The 19350-nt window shown below is 41.9% G+C and overlaps 1 protein-coding gene across 1 annotated transcript in view; it reads right to left on the bottom strand.

Moving 5' to 3' along the window:
- plvapb (plasmalemma vesicle associated protein b) overlaps positions 1-8869 on the bottom strand; it is a 54349-nt gene extending 45480 nt beyond the window's left edge. The window contains exon 1 of the mRNA XM_028816568.2: positions 8212-8869. Coding sequence (XP_028672401.1) covers positions 8212-8583 — 372 coding nt within the window. The 5' untranslated portion in view covers positions 8584-8869. The remainder of the gene's footprint in view (positions 1-8211) is intronic.
- Between the last annotated feature and the right edge of the window lie 10481 nt (positions 8870-19350).

The raw sequence follows: 19350 nt of genomic DNA, 5'->3' as shown, positions 1-19350 counted from the left end.
GACTAAGCTTATCCATCCAACCATTTGCCAACCCGCTGAATCCGAACACAGGGTCACGGGGGTCTGCTGAGCCAATCCCAGCCAACACAGGGCACAAGGCAGGAAACAATCCTGGGCAGGGTGCCAACCCACCGCAGGACTAAGCTTATATATCTGATAAAAATAACACTATCTGCAGAACGAAATTGCCCTTATAAAAAATAAAAGTTTATTATAAATAAACGGCACTGCTCTTAGTCGTCAATAAGCGCTTCTTTTCATAACATAATGCATTTTCAAAAATGGCCAAGTTTAGCATTCACTGTAAAGTCTCACCCAGCATCCATGCAAGCAGTGGCCCCCAGTTGGCAGACCATTGACATTGTTGGGCTTAGGAAAACCCAATTAAATACAGCATTGGCCCAATATGGGGGCTGCACAGCAAACATTCACACAGTGGGCAGATAATGGGAAGTGTGGGCTTGGAAAACCCAGTGTGGCCCAGTATTGAGGCTGTTATATTGAGACCCTTGGCAAAGTGGCCCAAACTGGCTGGCAGTCCTTTAGTGGCTCCCTCATTAGCCATGTGATGGTTTAGCAACGCTGGCCAATGTCATTGCTACCCTATAGTGCCCCACTTTTTAATGTCATTGCAGACTAAGTGACACAGTGAATTAGTATTGTTGGCGGGGTTTAGATTTTGATTTTATAGTAGAAGAATAAAAAATTTGAATGACTTCCAAAAGTATTATTTTGATATTGACTAAAAATATCTGGGTGCCCTGGGTCCTTCCCAATCCAGAATTATACGGGTTAGGTGGGCTGGTGGTGCTAAATTGGCCCTGTGTGTGTTCACTCAGTGATGGGCTGCCAGGGGTTGTTCCTGCATACCTGAGCTCAATGCTTATATATTTAAATTGGCTCCAGGTGCCAGAATACCCTACCCTGGATAAGTGGGTATAATAAAGGGATGGATGGACTAGTAAGGTATGGACTTTTTTTTTCTGGTTCGTGATCCAATGGGAGCTCTTTGTTTGCCCACACAGGGCCTACTCTGGCCCAATGTCAGCTTGTTCGCTGGGTACGTTATGGCACAAATTATAAAAACTCCTGAAGGCCTTGAATTGCCTGCGCAAAAGATGACAAATGGCTGCATTGGCTCAACGATTCTGTGAAGCAGAGGGTCTCCAACTCCGGTCCTGGAGTGCTGCTGTGGCCAGTGCTGGTCGAAGCCCATTTTGGAGTCCTAGGCGGGGTGGACGGACGAAGCCATTTGTGGTCCTTAGCGGGTAGTTTGAATTATCAGACATCAACAACCTGAGATGGAGAGAAGGGTTCCCCTCAGGCCGCCGAGACGGAGCTCGCGCTCCCTTTGTGTGCATACTGTATACCGCGGACTTTAAGGAACGCGCGCTTCTCGGAGCACAGAGCATGCGCACTTTTACTTTCATAAACTGCGCCCAGCATCCGACTTCGACGACTGGGACTCAGTGTCCGGAGCGCACGTGTCCATTACTTTCATAAATGACACCAAGTGGACGGAGTGGCTCAGTTTATAGTTTGTGGTTGTGTTCCACTCCAGTCTCTACATTTTCTTCTCTTTATCGCGATAATTCCCCTCAGCGCGCCTGTTCAATTTAATGCATTTTTGTTAGAGCAGTTTAAGAGTGCGGGCGCAGAGCAATGCAAGCAGTTCACGGGTAAATGAAACTGCAAACTTTACAATTTTATCAAAGGCGTAAACAGAAAGAGAGGGATGTGTTTAAACAGACGGGAAAACCAAACACGCACTCTTAAAATGCTGGTTCTTTAATGGCACTTTATGGTTCGTTCCTGGGTTGTGTGGTTCTTTATAACTCCATTCCCTAACAAAGCACCATTTCATTATGGGACGGATACTCTGCATATGAAGTTGGTACTTTGTACTTAAAAAAACTTCCTAATATGTTAAAAAAAAAAAAAACCGATATTTAATGTAAGGCTACCTAGCAGGGCACTAACAGATCAAGAAAACCTTTTAAAATCAGGAACGATTGGTATTTCACAAGTCTGTTCACATCTCTTCGTGGTTATTTACTATATGGAGCCTTTTACTGATCTAAATAAATGGATCTTGACGAAAACCTTCATGTCGGTGGGTCTTTTGGGAACTAAATGGTTCCGCTCTGAAAAGCCACTCGGGCAGCTTTATTATTAAGAGTGTATTGTCAAAGTGATTAACATAAATGGACGCTAATAATCTTTTGTCAATTAGTTACTTGTTGTACCAGGGCCAGCTCTTTGTCCATTATCCAACCCGCTATATCCTAACTACAGGGTCACGGGGGTCTGCTGGAGCCAATCCCAGCCAACACAGGGCGCAAGTCAGGAACAAACCCCGGGCAGGGCGCCAACCAACCGCAGGGCGCGCACACACACACACACTAGGGACAATTTAGGATGACCAATGCACCTAACCTGCATGTCTTGGGGGGAGGGGGGGGGGGTACCGGAGCACCCGGAGGAAACCCATGCAGACACGGGGAAAACATGCAAACTCCAGGTCTCCTTACTGCGAGGCAGCAGCGCTACCACTGCGCCACCCTAGCGGTAACGTGTGAATTACATTTAAGTCACCGTTAAAATGAATCGGAGATATCAGTCAAAGCTTTAAAATTAACGACAACGGAAATATCCGTTAGTTTTTGTCATGTTTGGTGTTACTTGAGGACGATGCTGATGATATTGTGCCCGATAAAGTAAAGTATAAGTGGAATAGAGAATGTGGAGACACCAATTCCGATCGTCTTGGTCCTCTAATCACTAACTGAAACTGAAAGGCACATCCGAAGCTGCCTCAGAAAGGCGCTATACGACTTTGCAACACAAGAACTCGAACATGGAATATTACTTGAGCGGTGTTGGCCATTAAAGGTCCTCAGACTCATGTGAATGTTTACATGTAAAAATGTCCTGTAAACTTTAATTAAGGCAAAGTAAAGTAAAAAAATTAAGTCCCTTCTTTCTGCCCTAAAAAATATTACACGTAGAGGGGTCGAGCTCCTTCTTCGAGTCAAGGAGCCTAAAATAATACTTATAAGGCAAAACGTAATTTGTTCTCATTAAAAGACTTTGTATTTCAAATCGCTTTATTTTTCTAATGAGCGCTGTGAATAGTCATCGATTTTATAAATTACTTTGAAATGCAGTTGAGGGTCGCAAAACGAGACGCGCACGTGTGGAAAACTTGGCGGCGTATAACGTCCATTGAGTGACAGACGGACAGCGCTTTATTTATCTGAAGGGGGAATTTAGCTTTTTACAGGGAGCTCGAGAAATACGTGGGGGTTTTTGTTGTTGTTGTTGTTGTTTTTTTTAAAAGCGAATTCAAAAAAGAAAACGTATGACTTGGCTAAAGATAAGAGAGCTGTCTCTGTAAGGCGCAATAAAGGCGTTACTGTTGTAGTGATGGAGCCCCAGTACTTTCTTGACTTACTTCTGAAAAATTCATTGGCTGAAAGAAATTACAAGTAATGGTGCCTGTGTGTACATATCTATATATATATGCGTGTGTCTGTATCATATTATGGGGGGCCAAACAGGCAATTACAATGATTTTCGGAATATATAAAGTCAGCGTCGGAATATATAAAGTCATTCCTGAATATATAAAGTCAAAACTTGAATATAAAAAGTCAGCATCGGAATATATAAAGTCATTCCTGTAAAGTCAGTGTCGGAATATATAAAGTCAGCATTAGAATATATAAAGTCATTCCTGATTATATACAACGTCAAAGCCTGATTATATAAAGTCATTGTCGGAATATATAAAGTCAAAACTTGAATATATAAAGTAATTCATAAATATAAAAAGTCAGAGTTAGAATATATAAAGTCATTACCGAATATATAAATTTAAAGTCAGATTATATTGATTGAAACGACTCAGGCACATTTTTAGTAAACTCAATGAGTTCCTAATACAACGTAATGAAATAAGTTAACAAAAACTTCTTCAGAAAAATATTTTTAAAAAAAAAACTGTTCAGTTAATTTTTTCAAAATGATGTATGTGCCTGGCATTTTGAACACTATATTCATTTATTCTTTTTGTATGGGCGCATTTTTGGTTGAACCTCACAAGCCCGATCTACTCTGAGTGGATTCTGTCGAAGTTTACGTTTTACTAGTACGAGTGAAATGACAAGCACGGAAATTAGAGAATATTTGATAGAACTAGACCATTTTATTTGTGAATTGTCTTAATTTTATATATTCGGGAATGATTTTATATATTCCGACACTGACTTTATATAATCAGGTTTTGGTGTTATATATTCAGAACACTGACTTTATATATTCCGAAAATCATTATATTTGCCTGATTGGCACCCCATAATATGTGTGTGTGTGTGTGTGTGTGTGTGTATATATATATATATATATATATATGGTTGAAATAGTTTACTGTCAAATAAATGCAAAGAGTACGTACTCTTTGCATTTATTTGACAGTAAACTATTTCAACCATTCTGTGATCTGCTCCTCACAAACTGAGGGCACCGTGGCGGATGTTAGCAGATTGCTGGCCAACCACAAGCGTTACCTGGTAGGTAACCACCCATACAATCAGATTGTGACACAGACTACGAATGCCGTGAATATATATATATATATATATATATATATATATATATATATATATATATATATATATATATATATATATATATAATGTGTGTGTGTATGTACGGGTTTGTTAATTTACTTAAAACTCTTCTGTACCAAGGCAAATTTCCCCCGAGCCAAATATAGTGCCTTTCATGTCTATCTGTTATATAATGCATTTCATTCTTGTTAGGTGGATAGCCATTTAGATATGAAAGTATCTATCTATCTATCTATCTATCTATCTATCTATCTATCTATCTATCTATCTATCTATCTAGTGTCATTAATTATATCATGCATATCATGTCTAATGTTATAGTGCCTTTCATGTCCATGTGTTATGGTGCATTTCATAACAGACAGGCAGACAATCCTAGTGCCTTTCACATCTATTTACTATTTAGTGCCTGTCATGACTAATGTTAGATGTCTGTTGTCATATAGTGTCTTTCACATCTATCTGTTATATAGTGCCTTTTATTTCTGTCTGTCTGTCTATCTGTTTACGCAGTGGCTGAGCTGCTGCCTCTCCGGAGACCAGATTTTGCGCATCCCATGTACCCCGTTTGTGTGGGTTTCCTCCAGGTGCTCCGGTTTCCCCCCAAACAGTCCAAAGACGTGCAGGTTAGGTGGACTGGCGACGCTAAATTGTTGAACTGCAAGAGAACTCGGGTCCTCGTGCCAGGCGGGTTTCCTTACAGATCCGCAAACACATGCAGGCTCAGGATAACGGGAGAACCCAAACTTTTTGTGTGTTTGTGTGTGTTGGGGGGGGGGGGTTCTTAAGTGGACTTTGTGGTGGACTAACGCTCCGTTCAGGGCAGTGTTCTGCAGGGATGGGCAGGGGCCCACCTCGTCCCGGAATTGGAATTGAGGTTATGGTGTGTATGGGGTTCTCTAATGGCGCTTTACTGAGTTGTGTGGAGCTATTGCTTGTTAAAGAGCACATTTAATTCTGAGAAGGGGTCTTTGGATGTGACATTGGCTCCTTGAACTTAGGCTCTTAATACAACAACAAAACTGAAATCTTTAAATGTCTAGTGGTCCTCCTCATATCAAGAAAATCTGAACTCGGCCTGTTATTGAATGCAACAGTCCTTTTAAAATCAGGAGCCACTGGTATTTCACAGATGTGTTATCATCTGTTCTTATTATTTCTAGAGCCCGTTACAGATCTAAGTAAGTAAAGATTCTTTCTGGGACCTTCATGTACACGGGTGGGTCTCTGGGTTACCAAAATGGTTCTGAACAACGTCCCTGGCACCTTTATTTTTAAGTGTGGTAAATATACCACCCTGCTCTGGATAATCGAGTTAAGAAAACAGATGGATGTGTGTGTGTGTGTGTGTGTGTGTGTGTGTGTGTGTGTGTGTGTGTGTGTGTGTGTGTGTGTGTGTTTGTGTTTACTTAGGAGCACGCAGATCGCACCCGTCTTTAACATCACAAGGGCACGCATAATCTTTGAACTTCAGTAGCTGACTTTGGTGAACTCTTTTCAAAAAAGTTCAGAATATTAGCGTGTAATGGCGGGCGGCACGGTGGCGCAGTGGGTAGCACTGCTGCCTCGCATTTATGAAACCCGGGCTCGCTTCCCGGGTCCTCCCTGTGTGGAGTTTGCATGTTCTCCCCGTGTCTGCGTGGGTTTCCTCCCAGAGACCTGCAGGTTAGGTGTATTGGTGATCCTAAATTGTCCCGCGTGTGTGTGTACGCGCCCTGCCCGGGTTTTTTTCCTGCCTTGCGCCCTGTGTTTGGCTCCAGCAAACCCCCGTGACCCTGTAGTTAGCATATAGCGGGTTGTATGATGGATGGATCTTGTAATGGCTGTAACATTAGAGCATCCGTTCATAGAGCAAGAAAAACGCGATCAACGCAAGGCGCTATATGGTGCATTTTACGTCTACTTGCTAAAATTTCTTTCAGCTCTATATATATCATGCATTTCATGTCTATTATATAATCCCTTTCATATCTATCTACTATATAGTGCCTTTCATGTCTATCTGTTTATACAGTGCATTTCATGACTAGTATATAGCACCTTACATATTTGTCTGTCTACTTGCTAAAGTGTCTTTCAGATCTATTATATCATGCATTTCATGTTTATTATATAATCCCTTTCATATCTATCTACTATATAATGCCATTCATATCTATTTGTTATACAGTCATGTCGATATGTTATATAGTACCTTTCATATATCCATCTACTAAATAATAATAATATATAACAAACATGAAATGCATGATATAATAGATCTGAAAGGCATTTTAGCAAGTAGACAGTAAGGCGCTATATGGTGAATTTTATGTCTGTTATATAGCGCCTTACATATCTGTCTGTCTACTTGCTAAAATGCCTTTCAGGTCTATTATATCATGCGTTTCATGTCTATTATATAATCCCTTTCATATCTATCTACTATATAGTGCCTTTCATGTCTATCTGTTTATACAGTGCATTTCATGACTAGTATATAGCGCCTTACATATTTGTCTGTCTACTTGCTAAAGTGTCTTTCAGATCTATTATATCATGCATTTCATGTTTATTATATAATCCCTTTCATATCTATCTACTATATAATGCCATTCATATCTATTTGTTATACAGTCATGTCGATATGTTATATAGTACCTTTCATATATCCATCTACTAAATAATAATAATATATAACAGACATGAAATGCATGATATAATGATCTGAAAGGCATTTTAGCAAGTAGACAGTAAGGCGCTATATGGTGAATTTTATGTCTGTTATATAGCGCCTTACATATCTGTCTGTCTACTTGCTAAAATGCCTTTCAGGTCTATTATATCATGCGTTTCATGTCTATTATATAATCCCTTTCATATCTATCTACTATATAGTGCCTTTCATGTCTATCTGTTATGGTGCATTTCATGACTAGTATATAGTACCTTTCATATTTATCTATTATATAATGTCTTTCATATCTATACATTATATCGTGCATTTCATGTCTATTTTATAGTGGTTTTTATACCTATATATAATGCATTTCATATTTGGCTATCTATCTTGAGCATGGGAAAAGCATTATATAAATAAAATGTATTATTATTATTTTACTATTATCAACTTACTATATTGTGTATTTCGTATTGTTCTATTATATCGTGCAGTTCATGTCTAATGTTATATAATCCAAATCATGCCTGTCTGTTGTAAAGTGCTTTTCATATAGATATCTGTCTATTACATAGTGCCTTTCACATCTATCTACTTATTATGAATTTCGTTTCTATATATCGACTATACTGTATAGTGCCTTTCAATGTCTAATCTTATACGGAGCCTTTCATATCTATCCATCTATCTGTTTTATATTGCCTTGCATGTCTGTCTATATCAATCAATCACACGTGTCTGGCTTCTGCTCTTCTTCATCGCCGCTGGCCCCCGTACTCGTGTCCGGCCCTTTAAGTTCTTTTAACACGTTACCACACCGCAGGTACCCCAAGTCTGCGCTCCCCACTCAATGAAGTGCTTTGACTGCTGCCGACTCTTCTCCTAACTGCCCATCCGCCCGGTCGGCCCCCTGCCCCTTACCAGGTCGCGAGATATGGTGCCCATCATCTTGCTGGAGTTGGTGATGAGCCCGCGCGCGTGGACCAGCTGCGCGTCGAGCGCCTTCTTCTCCTTCTGGGTCTGGTTGAGACGAGTCGTCAGGTTTTGCTTTTCGTTGTCCAGCACTATAACTCTGGAGAACAGTTGAGAGGATTTCTCCTCCAGCTCGGTCAGTCGGTCCCCCTGCATCTTGTTGTCGGTCCCGTAGAGCATGAAGAGGACGAGCCCCAAGATGATGAGGAACTGGATGAGAGACGAGAAGACAAAGAAGTACTTCACGTAGTAGCCGCAGTCTTTGCTCTTGGACGAAGAGTCCATGCCGTACTTGACGCCGCTGTATTCGCCCTTGTACATGATGTGCTGTGCTTCGCTTCGCAGCCCCCGATACTGAGAAATACTGACGGTGGGATCTGGAGTCTGTGTGACCACCGGGACCTCCGGAAGGGGGCGGGATGGCAGCCCCGCCAAGAGAGGACAACTCTTTACTCTCCTGTCCAATGTGTCAGGAAATCGCAGCGCCCGCTCCCTGCGTTTATTTAAACAACTTCTTTTCCTTGATTGATTTTATCTTTAGGATGCAGATCGGCACGAGGTGTCCATGTTAGCCTGTTAAATCCTATCGGTTAACGGAGAGAAGAATAACCGCGGCTTCTGCCTAAAATGGGAAGAAAAAATAAAATTAAACATGCAAGAAATACAAACCCAGACTGACACGGACGTGTGCGCTAAAGGCCATTGTGGATGTTTAATTGTGTCCGCCCGTGATTTGTTCTGACATAAACGATTAAGGTTTGCATTTCTCCATTTCCCTTTTCTCATAGAAATGACAACACAATTATAATAGCACATATATAAAAAGACTGAGGCGGCCTTACGGGTGTGCGTGAGTTTAATAAAAAATAATGTTAACATACACCGGATTTTATCATTACAGTATTCAGCTACATTTTTGCACGATAACACATCAAAATATAATTGGAGAATATACAGTGCATCCGGAAAGTATTCCCAGCGCTTCACTTTTTCCACATTTTGTTATGTTACAGCCTTATTCCAAAAGGATTAAATTCATTTTTTTCCTCAGAATTCTACACACAACACCCCATAATGACAACGTGATAGAAGTTTACTTGAGGTTTTTGCAAATGTATTAAAAATAAAAAAACTGAGAAGTCCCATGTACATAAGTAATAATTCATTACATTTATATAGCGCTTTTCTCAGTACTCAAAGCGCAATCCACACAGGGAGGAACCGGGAAGCGAACCCACAATCTCCATACTGCAGAGCAGCAGCACTACCACTGCGCCACCTGCGAGGACACATTCCTATTCACAGCCTTTGCTCAATACTTTGTCGATGCACCTTTGGCAGCAATTCCAGCCTCAAGTCTTGTTGAATATGATGCCACAAGCTTGGCACACCTATCCTTGGCCAGTTTCGCCCATTCCTCTTTGCAGCACCTCTCAAGCTCCATCAGGTGGGATGGGAAGCGTCAGTGCACAGCCATTTTAAGATCTCTCCAGAGATGTTCAATCGGATTCAAGTCTGGGCTCTGGCTGGGCCACTCAAGGACATTCACAGAGTCGTCCTGAAGCCACTCCTTTGATATCTTGGCTGTGTGCTTAGGGTCGTTGTCCTGCTGAAAGATGAACCGTTGCCCCAGTCTGAGGTCAAGAGCGCTCTGGAGCAGGTTTTCATCCAGGATGTCTCTGTACATTGCTGCAGTCATCTTTCCCTTTATCCTGACTAGTCTCCCAGTCCCTGCTGCTGAAAAACATCCCCACAGCATGATGCTGCCACCACCATGCTTCACTGTAGGGATGGTATTGGCCTGGTGATGAGCGGTGCCTGGTTTCCTCCAAACGTGACACCTGGCATTCATACCAAAGAGTTCAATCTTTGTCTCATCAGACCAGAGAATTTTCTTTCTCATGGTCTGAGAGTCCTTCAGGTGCCTTTTGGCAAACTCCAGGCGGGCTGCCATGTGCCTTTTACTAAGGAGTGGCTTCCGTCTGGCCACTCTACCATACAGGCCTGATTGGTGGATTGCTGCAGAGATGGTTGTCGTTCTGGAAGGTTCTCCTCTCTCCACAGAGAACCTCTGGATCTCTGACAGAGTGACCATCGGGTTCTTGGTCACCTTTCTGACTAAGGCCCTTCTCCCCCGATCTCTCAGTTTAGATGGCCGGCCAGCTCTAGGAAGAGTCCTGGTGGTTTCGAACTTCTTCCACTTACGGATGATGGAGGCCACTGTGCTCATTGGGACCTTCAAAGCAGCAGAAATTTTTCTATAACCTTCCCCAGATTTGTGCCTCGAGACAATCCTGTCTCGGAGGTCTACAGACAATTCCTTTGACTTCATGCTTGGTTTGTGCTCTGACATGAACTGTCAACTGTGGGACCTTCTATAGACAGGTGTGTGCCTTTCCAAATCATGTCCAATCAACTGAATTCACCACAGGTGGACTCCAATGAAGCTGCAGAAACATCTCAAGGATGATCAGGGGAAACAGGATGCACCTGAGCTCAATTTGGAGCTTCATGGCAAAGGCTGTGAATACTTATGTACATGTGCTTTCTCAATTTTTTTATTTTTAATAAATTTGCAAAAATCTCAAGCAAACTTTTTTCACATTGTCATTATGGGGTGTTGTGTGTAGAATTCTGAGGAAAAAAATTAATTGAATCCATTTTGGAATAAGGCTGTGACATAACAAAATGTGGAAAAAGTGATGAGCTGGGAATACTTTCCGGATGCACTGTAACTTGACAAATCCGCTCGAACGGGACACGCGGACCTCAAAAGCGGATCCCCCTAAGGCGCTGTCGCCCCATTTGCCACCCCCAATCGCCACTCTTGTAAAAAGATAAATAAATGAGAAATTGAAAGAATCCTAATGATGTAATAATATGAAGAACCTGGGAGAGAGGGTAGGTTCCTAAGCAGGAGGTGTGAGATGGCAACGAAGAGGAAGGTTGTGTCTCGCTTCACCACAATTGCGTGAGGTGCATTGTCTGACTTTATCGGGGTCTTGCAGGGTGCTGTCATTTGTTGGTCGTTTTATTCATTGTCAGTTCTCCTGTTCTATAATATTGAACGAATGAAGCGTTGAGCATGCAACTGTCACCTGTGCTGTGAATAAGCCACAGAAATGCATGATCTTGCCGGTTCATCGCTGTGGTCAGAGTGTGGAGAATAACTTTTTTTTTTTTGGAAGAGAATAGAATTTGGACCTTACAATGGTCCTTAGAGAAAGTCGAAGTCTAGTATTGACTTCTGTGAATGTCATGGATTTCAAGGTTTGATTGACATTTTTGCCAGGGTGGGACTAGGGGGACTGAATTGGATGCAACACCTGCTGCTTATACTCTGTCCATCTCTACTGCTGGGGGTCCCGACATCAACAGAGCTCCGAGTGTAACAGTGAGGCTTTGAGCTGTGAGGCACATCTGTTTTTTGATCTTAAGTGCTTGTGTTATCGGGGGACAGTGCTCGTCGGCTGTGTTTCATTGCTTAGTGGCATGCTGGTACAAATTGAATCACGGGGGACTCCAATCCCCCAAACCCCTCAATCGTGTGTCATTTCCTCGTGGTGCCCGATGCTTAACTGGATACCCGTACCACCGGATCGTCAATAGAGTATCTGAGCTTCACAGGTGACACATTTACAAGATTATTGAGATTTATAAACATAACTTGCTCCATTTATATTTAAATATTATGCACAGTGTTAATAGCTTATCATTTTTAGTTCAATTCATCCCCCCGTAGTACTGTATGTGGTTCAAAAATTAGAAATTGTTGTTAGCTTGGCTTCCTTCTTGAAGACCCAATGGTGTCATTTCCTTATGCTGGCTCCGTTTTCTCTGGGATGCTTCTGTTTCGGGACAGTTGGCTGCCAAAGAATGGGAAGTGGCCCTCAATGTTCAAGGTGGAGGTGGAATTACATCAGGGATCACCTCTGAGCCCTTTCTTATTTGTAGTGGTGATGGACAGGTTGACAGATGAGATTAGACAGGAGTCCCCGTGGACTATGATGTTTGCTGATGACATTGTGATCTGTAACGATAGTAGGGGGCAGGTTGAAGAGACCCTGGAGAGATGTAGATCTGCTCTGGAGAGTAGAGGAATGAAGGTCAGTAGGAACAAGACATAATACATGTGTGTGAATAAGAGGGAGGTCAGAGGAATGGTGAGGATTCAGGGAGTAGAGTTGGCAAAGGTGGATGAGTTTAAATACTTGGGATCAACAGTACAGAGTAATGGGGATTGTGGAAGAGAGGTGAAGAAGAGAGTGCAGGCAGGGTGGAATGGGTGCAGAAGAGTGTCAGGAGTGATTTGTGACAGACGGATATCAACAAGAGTGAAAGGGAAGGTCTACAGGACGATAGTGAGACCAGCTATGTTATATGGGCTGGAGACGGTGGCACTGACCAGAAAGCAGGAGACAGAGCTGAAGGTGGCAGAGTTAAAGATGCTAAGATTTGCATTGGGTGTGACGAGGATGGACAGGAAATGAGGACATCAGATGGTCGGCTCAGGTTGGACGGTTGGGAGACAAAGTCAGAGAGGTGAGACTACATTGGTTTAGATATGTGCAGAGGAGAGATGCTGGGTATATTGGGAGAAGGGTGCTAAGGACAGAGCTGTCAGGTAAGGGGAAGAGAGGAAGGCCTAAGACAAGGTTTATGGATGTGGTGAGAGAGGACATGTAGGTGATGTGGGTGACAGAACAAGATGCAGAGGATAGAAAGATATGGAAGAAGATGATCCACTGTGGCGACCCCTAACTGGAGCAGCCGAAAGAAGAGGAAGAAGAATTTTCATAGCAGATCCACCACTGTATGAAGATCTACCGTTTGCCTGTTTGGATACATTTAAAAGGTCAACAATTTGCATTGGGGTGTACTTACTTTTTCACATGATTGTACGCGTCTATTCTGTGGACCTGGAGAAAGCATTTGACCACATAAATGGGCTAAGACTGCTAGGAGTTTCCAGAGACAAAGGAGTAGATTGGTGGGACAGAAGATGAACATGAAACAGTCAGCAAAAGTAAGAACTGCCAATGGACTGACAGAAGACCGTCGGTTGGAGGAGGAATCAGGCAGGGATGGTCGCACTCACTGATCCTGCCTAACACCTACAGGTGTCTGGAGAGAATCATTAAAGACTCTCCAACAAACAACATGTCAGGGGTGAAGGTTGGAGGAAGATGGTGTAAATAACCAAGAGAGACACAAAAAGGTTTGGGGTCCCCCCCCCCCCATCTATTCACAATTCAGGGGGAAGAAACAAAAAAGAAAAAAAAAAACACAAAGTAATCAATTAATGTTCAAAGGAGCCGAGTAATCTCTTCAGACTGAGTCCAAGGCGGGATTGGTGACGAGGGAAAACGGGGCTGCGTTTACAGAGGGTGCTTCATTAGTTTCATAGCAGATCCTCCACTGTATGAAGATCGACTGTTTGCCTGTTTGGATATGTTTAAAAAGTCAACAGTGGGTGAGGAGAAAGGGGCTTGTCTAAGGGGTTGGAACTGGAAGTGAGGTCAGTGGTAGGGTGGGTTCTGGAAACAGAGGTGGCTGTTCAGCAGGCTTTGTTGAAGCAGATTAGGCAGCACGGGCACCTCAACCCCAAAGAAGGCACCAGGAACCTCAAGACAGGCAGCAGAATCAGGCATACAAACTCAGTTCAAAACGATTTGAGCAATTAGTGAATTTGACAACTTGTATTTATTACAGTTCTTATCACAAAATATTCCCTCTTCACTCAATTTCCCATCATCTGCTTTACTGAGTTTCTAATAATTATGACCTCGTTCAGCACCTTTTCTCATAACAATATCCTGCCATCATAGACTTTATCATAACAATTTACCCTTCACTATCTTCTTCTTCATTAAAATCCCTTTGGCTTGAAGGACGTATTTGCCACCTGGAGGTGAGCATCACCTAATCACTTCTCCCTAATCCTGAGGTGTTAAAGATTGAGGGCCTTTGGTTCTTTACTTCTCACCATTACTTTGGACTCAGTAGACCCCACCTGTGAAAACTGGACTGCTTAATTAATAATTCAATTAATGTTTACTTGCTGCACTAGCATCTCTTAAGGCTGACATAACAGACGGCCGTGCCAGTAAGGTGGCAACACGCAGCTTCACTGATAAGGGCTGAGCTGCAGACAGCTTGGTGTGGGGCCTCTTGACTACCTGAAATAAAAGTTCAGGCCCTTAACAATTAATTCTTACATAGTTCCCCCAGCCGCTCGCCACTATATATATATATATATATACATTACGTGGGGCAAAAAAGTATTTAGTCAGCCACCAATTGTGCAAGTTCTCCCACTTAAAAAGATGAGAGAGGCCTGTAATTTTCATCATAGGTATACCTCAACTATGAGAGACAAAATGAGAAAAAAAATCCAGAAAATCATATTGTCTGATTTTTGAAGAATTTATTTGCAAATTATGGTGGAAAATAAGTATTAGGTCACCTACAAAGATTTCTGGCTCTCACAGACCTGTAACTTCTTCTGTAAGAGGCCCCTCTGTCCTCCACTCGTTACCTGTATTAATGGCACCTGTTTGAACTCGTTTTCAATATAAAAGACATCTGTCCACAACCTCAAACAGTCACACTCCATACTCCACTATGGCCAAGACCAAAGAGCTGTCGAAGGACACCAGCAACAAAATTGTAGACCTGCACCAGGCTGGGAAGACTGAATCTGCAATAGGTAAGCAGCTTGGTGTGAAGAAATCAACTGTGGGAGCAATTATTACAAAATGGAAGACATACAAGACCACTGATAATCTCCCTCGATCTGGGGCTCCACGCAAGATCTCACCCCGTGGGTTCAAAATGATCACAAGAACAGTGAGCAAAAATCCCAGAACCACACGGGGGGACCTAGTGAATGACCTCCAGAGAGCTGGGACCAAAGTAACAAAGGCTACCATCAGTAACACACTACGTCGCCAGGAACTCAAATCCTGCAGTGCCAGACGTGTCCCCCTGCTTAAGCCAGTACATGTGCAGGCCCGTCTGAAGTTTGCTAGAGAGCATTTGGATGATCCAGAAGAGGATTGGGAGAATGCCATATGGTCAGATGAAAAAACTCTACTCGTCGTGTTTGGAGGAGAAAGAATGCTGAGTTGCATCCAAAGAACACCATACCTACTGTAAAGCATAGGTGTGGAAACATCAGGCTTTGGGGCTGTTTTTCTGCAAAGGGACCAGGACAACTGATCTGTGTAAAGGAAAGAATGAATGGGGCCATGTATCGTCAGATTTTGAGTGAAAACCTCCTTCCATCAGCAAGGGCATTGAAGATGAAACGTGGCTGGGTCTTTCAGCATGACAATAATCCCAAACACACCGCCCGGCTAACGAAGGAGTGGCTTCGTAAGAAGCATTTCAAGGTCCTGGAGTGGCCTAGCCAGTCTCCACATCTCAACCCCATAGAAAATCTTTGGAGGGAGTTGAAAGTCCGTGTTGCTCAGCGACAGCCCCAAAACATCACTGCTCTAGAGGAGATCTGCATGGAGGAATGGGCCAAAATACCAGCAACAGTGTGTGAAAACCTTGTGAAGACTTACAGAAAACATCTGACCTCTGTCATTGCCAACAAAGGGTATATAACAAAGTGTTGAGATGAACTTTTGTTATTGACCAAATAGTTTTTTTCCACCATAATTTGAAAATAAATTCTTCAAAAATCAGACAATGTGATTTTCTAGATTTTTTTTTCTCATTTTGTCTCTCATAGTTGAGGTATACTTATGATGAAAATTACAGGCCTCTCTCATCTTTTTAAGTGGGAGAACTTGCACAATTGGTGGCTGACTAAATACTTTTTGCCCCACTATATATATATATATATATATATATATATATATATATACACTGTATATATATATGTCAATGCAGATGCACTAATATGAAAGCTTGCCTATAGTGTTCCCATATTAAGCCTTGAATGCTTAGAGAAACTTGTTTCATCGGTTATATCAGGCAGAAGGCCCGGCACCTGCGTTTCTAAAACAAATGATCTCACTGCTCGTTAGCTCACCTCCTTCAAAGCGTACAGCCTCCTTGATTCACAGAAACTCAAAACAAAGCAAGTAAAAGATGAAGTAGGCCACTCTTTTATGCCAAAATCAAATGTGGCCTTTCTTAATGAACTGCTTTATGGTCTAAGACAAACTGTAACCCTTACTATATTAACGTGCACCAGGAGATAATGCTTATTTTCATATATGCTCGTGATTCTCATTTGAATATATGCAAATCACCAACTTTAAGAATACTGTAAACTTTTCTATAGTTTCTGTTTCAGAGGATCTGGAGAGAGAGAGAGACCAAAACAGTGTTAGTGCGCTCAGTCAACCTCTGCTCTGGCTTACCATATTCAGCCAAGCCCACCGACTGCTTCCCATGCACTCGTGTGTGACGATGGTCAGAAGCAATAACTTCAAGCAATGAAAGAGGACTATTAGGTTAGGTTAGGTTAGGTTTCTTTATTTAGTCATGTTTACACAGGAAAACATGAAATTTGCCTTCTCAGTTGCATCTAATAACAAGTAACAGACAGAATGAAATAAAACAGACAAATAGAAATAAGAAAGGTTAAGGTAAGGCAGTTAGATAAAACATATCTATACCAAAAAAAAAAAAAGGTAACAGGATATATATCAAAACCTTAAACATTATCTATGATATTTCTTATTGAAAAGTCGTATGGCACTAGGAAGAAAGGAGTTTCTGGAGCGATTTGTGTGGGTTTTCAAAGCAACTATCCTTCCTGATTTACTGAAGTTTAGTTCTACATGTAATGGATGTCTGTCATCAGTTGAGATGATTTCCAGTTTCTTTAACATTGCCCTCTGACACACACACACCAGTCAAATCATCTACATCAGCCCCAATAACTTCAGCTGCATACTTCGTAATCTGCTGGAGCTTTTTTGAGTTTTGGTTTGTCAGACTATTAAACCAGGCAATGAAACTGAAAGTGATCACGGACTGGATCATACTACGATAGAAGGACAACATGAGGTCCTTGTCTACTTTAAATAGTTTGAGTTTATGGAGGAGAAATAAGCGCTGGTTGCACTTAGAAAATAATTTTTTTGTATTTGTATTCCAGTTAAGATTGTTATCTAGGTAAGTTCCTAAGTATTTATGTTCATTCACTATTTCTACCTCCTCTCCCAGAACTACAATAGGTGAACATACAGATTTCTGTCTCTTAAAATCAAATATCATTTCTTTGGTCTTTTTTACATTCAGAGTGAGAGAGTTTTTCTTACACCAGTTTACCATCCAGTCCACTTGATTTAGATAGTGGCTTTCATCCTCCCCAGATATGCATCCTATGATCATGGTGTCATCCGCATACTTAATAATGGAGCAGTGGTCATTGTTCTGTCTCAGGTCACTTGTGTACAGAGTAAACAATAATGGTGATAAGACACAACCCTGTGGACTTCCTGCGTTTGAATGAAGAGCTTTTGAAAAAGTGTCCTGAACTTTAACTGTCTGTGAACGATTTAAAAGAAAGTTCTGAATCCATAGTGTGATAAATGGGTTTACATTCATACTGTTTAATTTCCCAATCAGTATATGAGGCTGTATAGTATTGAACGCTGAAGAAAAATCCAAAAATAGTGCTCTGACATATGAACCAGGCTGATCAAGAAAGGTGTAGATTTGGTGTAAGATAACAAGCAGAGCATCTTCCACACTTCTGTTTGCACAATAAGCAAATTGATTGTTGTCTTGAAAAGACTTTGTCTCTGTCATTAAAATGTTTTTCACCAAATGTTCAAAGCATTTCATTGGAATATATGTAAGTGCCACTGGTCTGTAATCATTTAAACAGCTTGGCCTAGAAACCTTAGATACAGGGTTGATGATTGATTGTTTCCACAGATTTGGTAGAATACCACAGGTCAGAGACCAGTTAAAAAGCAAATGAAAAACTGGGGAGATCTGCTTAGAACAAGACTTTAAGAGCCGACCTGATATGCCGTCTGGTCCCATTGCACTGTTTGTTTTGGCCTTCCGCAAGACTTTTTCCACTTCAGTTAAACTGAACCCAATCACAGCAGAACACCTGGTGTTTTTATAAAGCATCTCCGACTATGGAAACTAATGAAAAAATTAGATTACAGATCTAAGAAGTATGGAAGGATGTGTCCATGACAAAGGAAAGAACAAGAAAGCCAGTGAGGTAGAGGTGGACTTGCTTATTCCATGTGACAAATCTGTAATTTTCTCGATTATGAGAATGAATGCACAGCGTGGATTTGAGGGGTCCTTTGTTCAAGTTTATCACCTTCACCTGAAGGCGCTATTTCCAAGAACATCTACTGATTGCTTGTTCACAGCTCCTTTTGCAGAGATATCGGAAGCACCACACACCCCTTTCCAGTGACCTCATGATTCCCCCCATGCTCCCCGGTCCGTAGACGTTGCCTGATCACATACTGTATGTTGAAAATGTCAACAGTTGCCGTGGGGTGTACTCACTTTTTCTGAGGACCTTTTTAGATCTTGGTATGATGACACCACACACATCAACAGCAGACCCTCAATGTCTGTGGTTTCAATAAGACCATCGGGTGCGCCTTCTGACTCCATAAGGAGGTTCTAATCATTGACACCTCACACCTGTACACTTAATGAATTTAGCAGGCATTTTAATATCATGAAATAATGGAGCCCATCTTTGACTGCATTCTGGTCAGATCCAGTACCAGATCGACAGCGACCATGCATTTCTTCCAGAATGTGAATGGAAAATTTAGAAGAACGCAGTGAATTGGGAAAGCGAGACGTCACAAATGATAAATCTGAAAACTCCCATGAGACAACGCTGATGACTAGATTGGCGCAAATGAACCCATGCAAAAGGTTGCTGGGAACATAGCTGAAATAGCCCACCAATGCTGCCTTTACCACGTAGAGGTGGGCACCTGGTATCTACCATTCCATGAACATCACGCTCCACAGTTTGAACAAACCGCTATCCAGCAACAACAGGACACTGGTGGCCCTCCGGAGGAGCCGTCCAGGAAATGACTTGGTGGAGGTAAATTGAACTCTGCCATC

This window comes from Erpetoichthys calabaricus, chromosome 12, assembly GCF_900747795.2.
Source record: "Erpetoichthys calabaricus chromosome 12, fErpCal1.3, whole genome shotgun sequence".
In the NCBI taxonomy this organism is placed as follows: Eukaryota; Metazoa; Chordata; class Cladistia; order Polypteriformes; family Polypteridae; genus Erpetoichthys; species Erpetoichthys calabaricus.
Note: the sequence above shows the minus strand (reverse complement) of the source record. Positions and strands in the feature narration are given on the sequence as shown.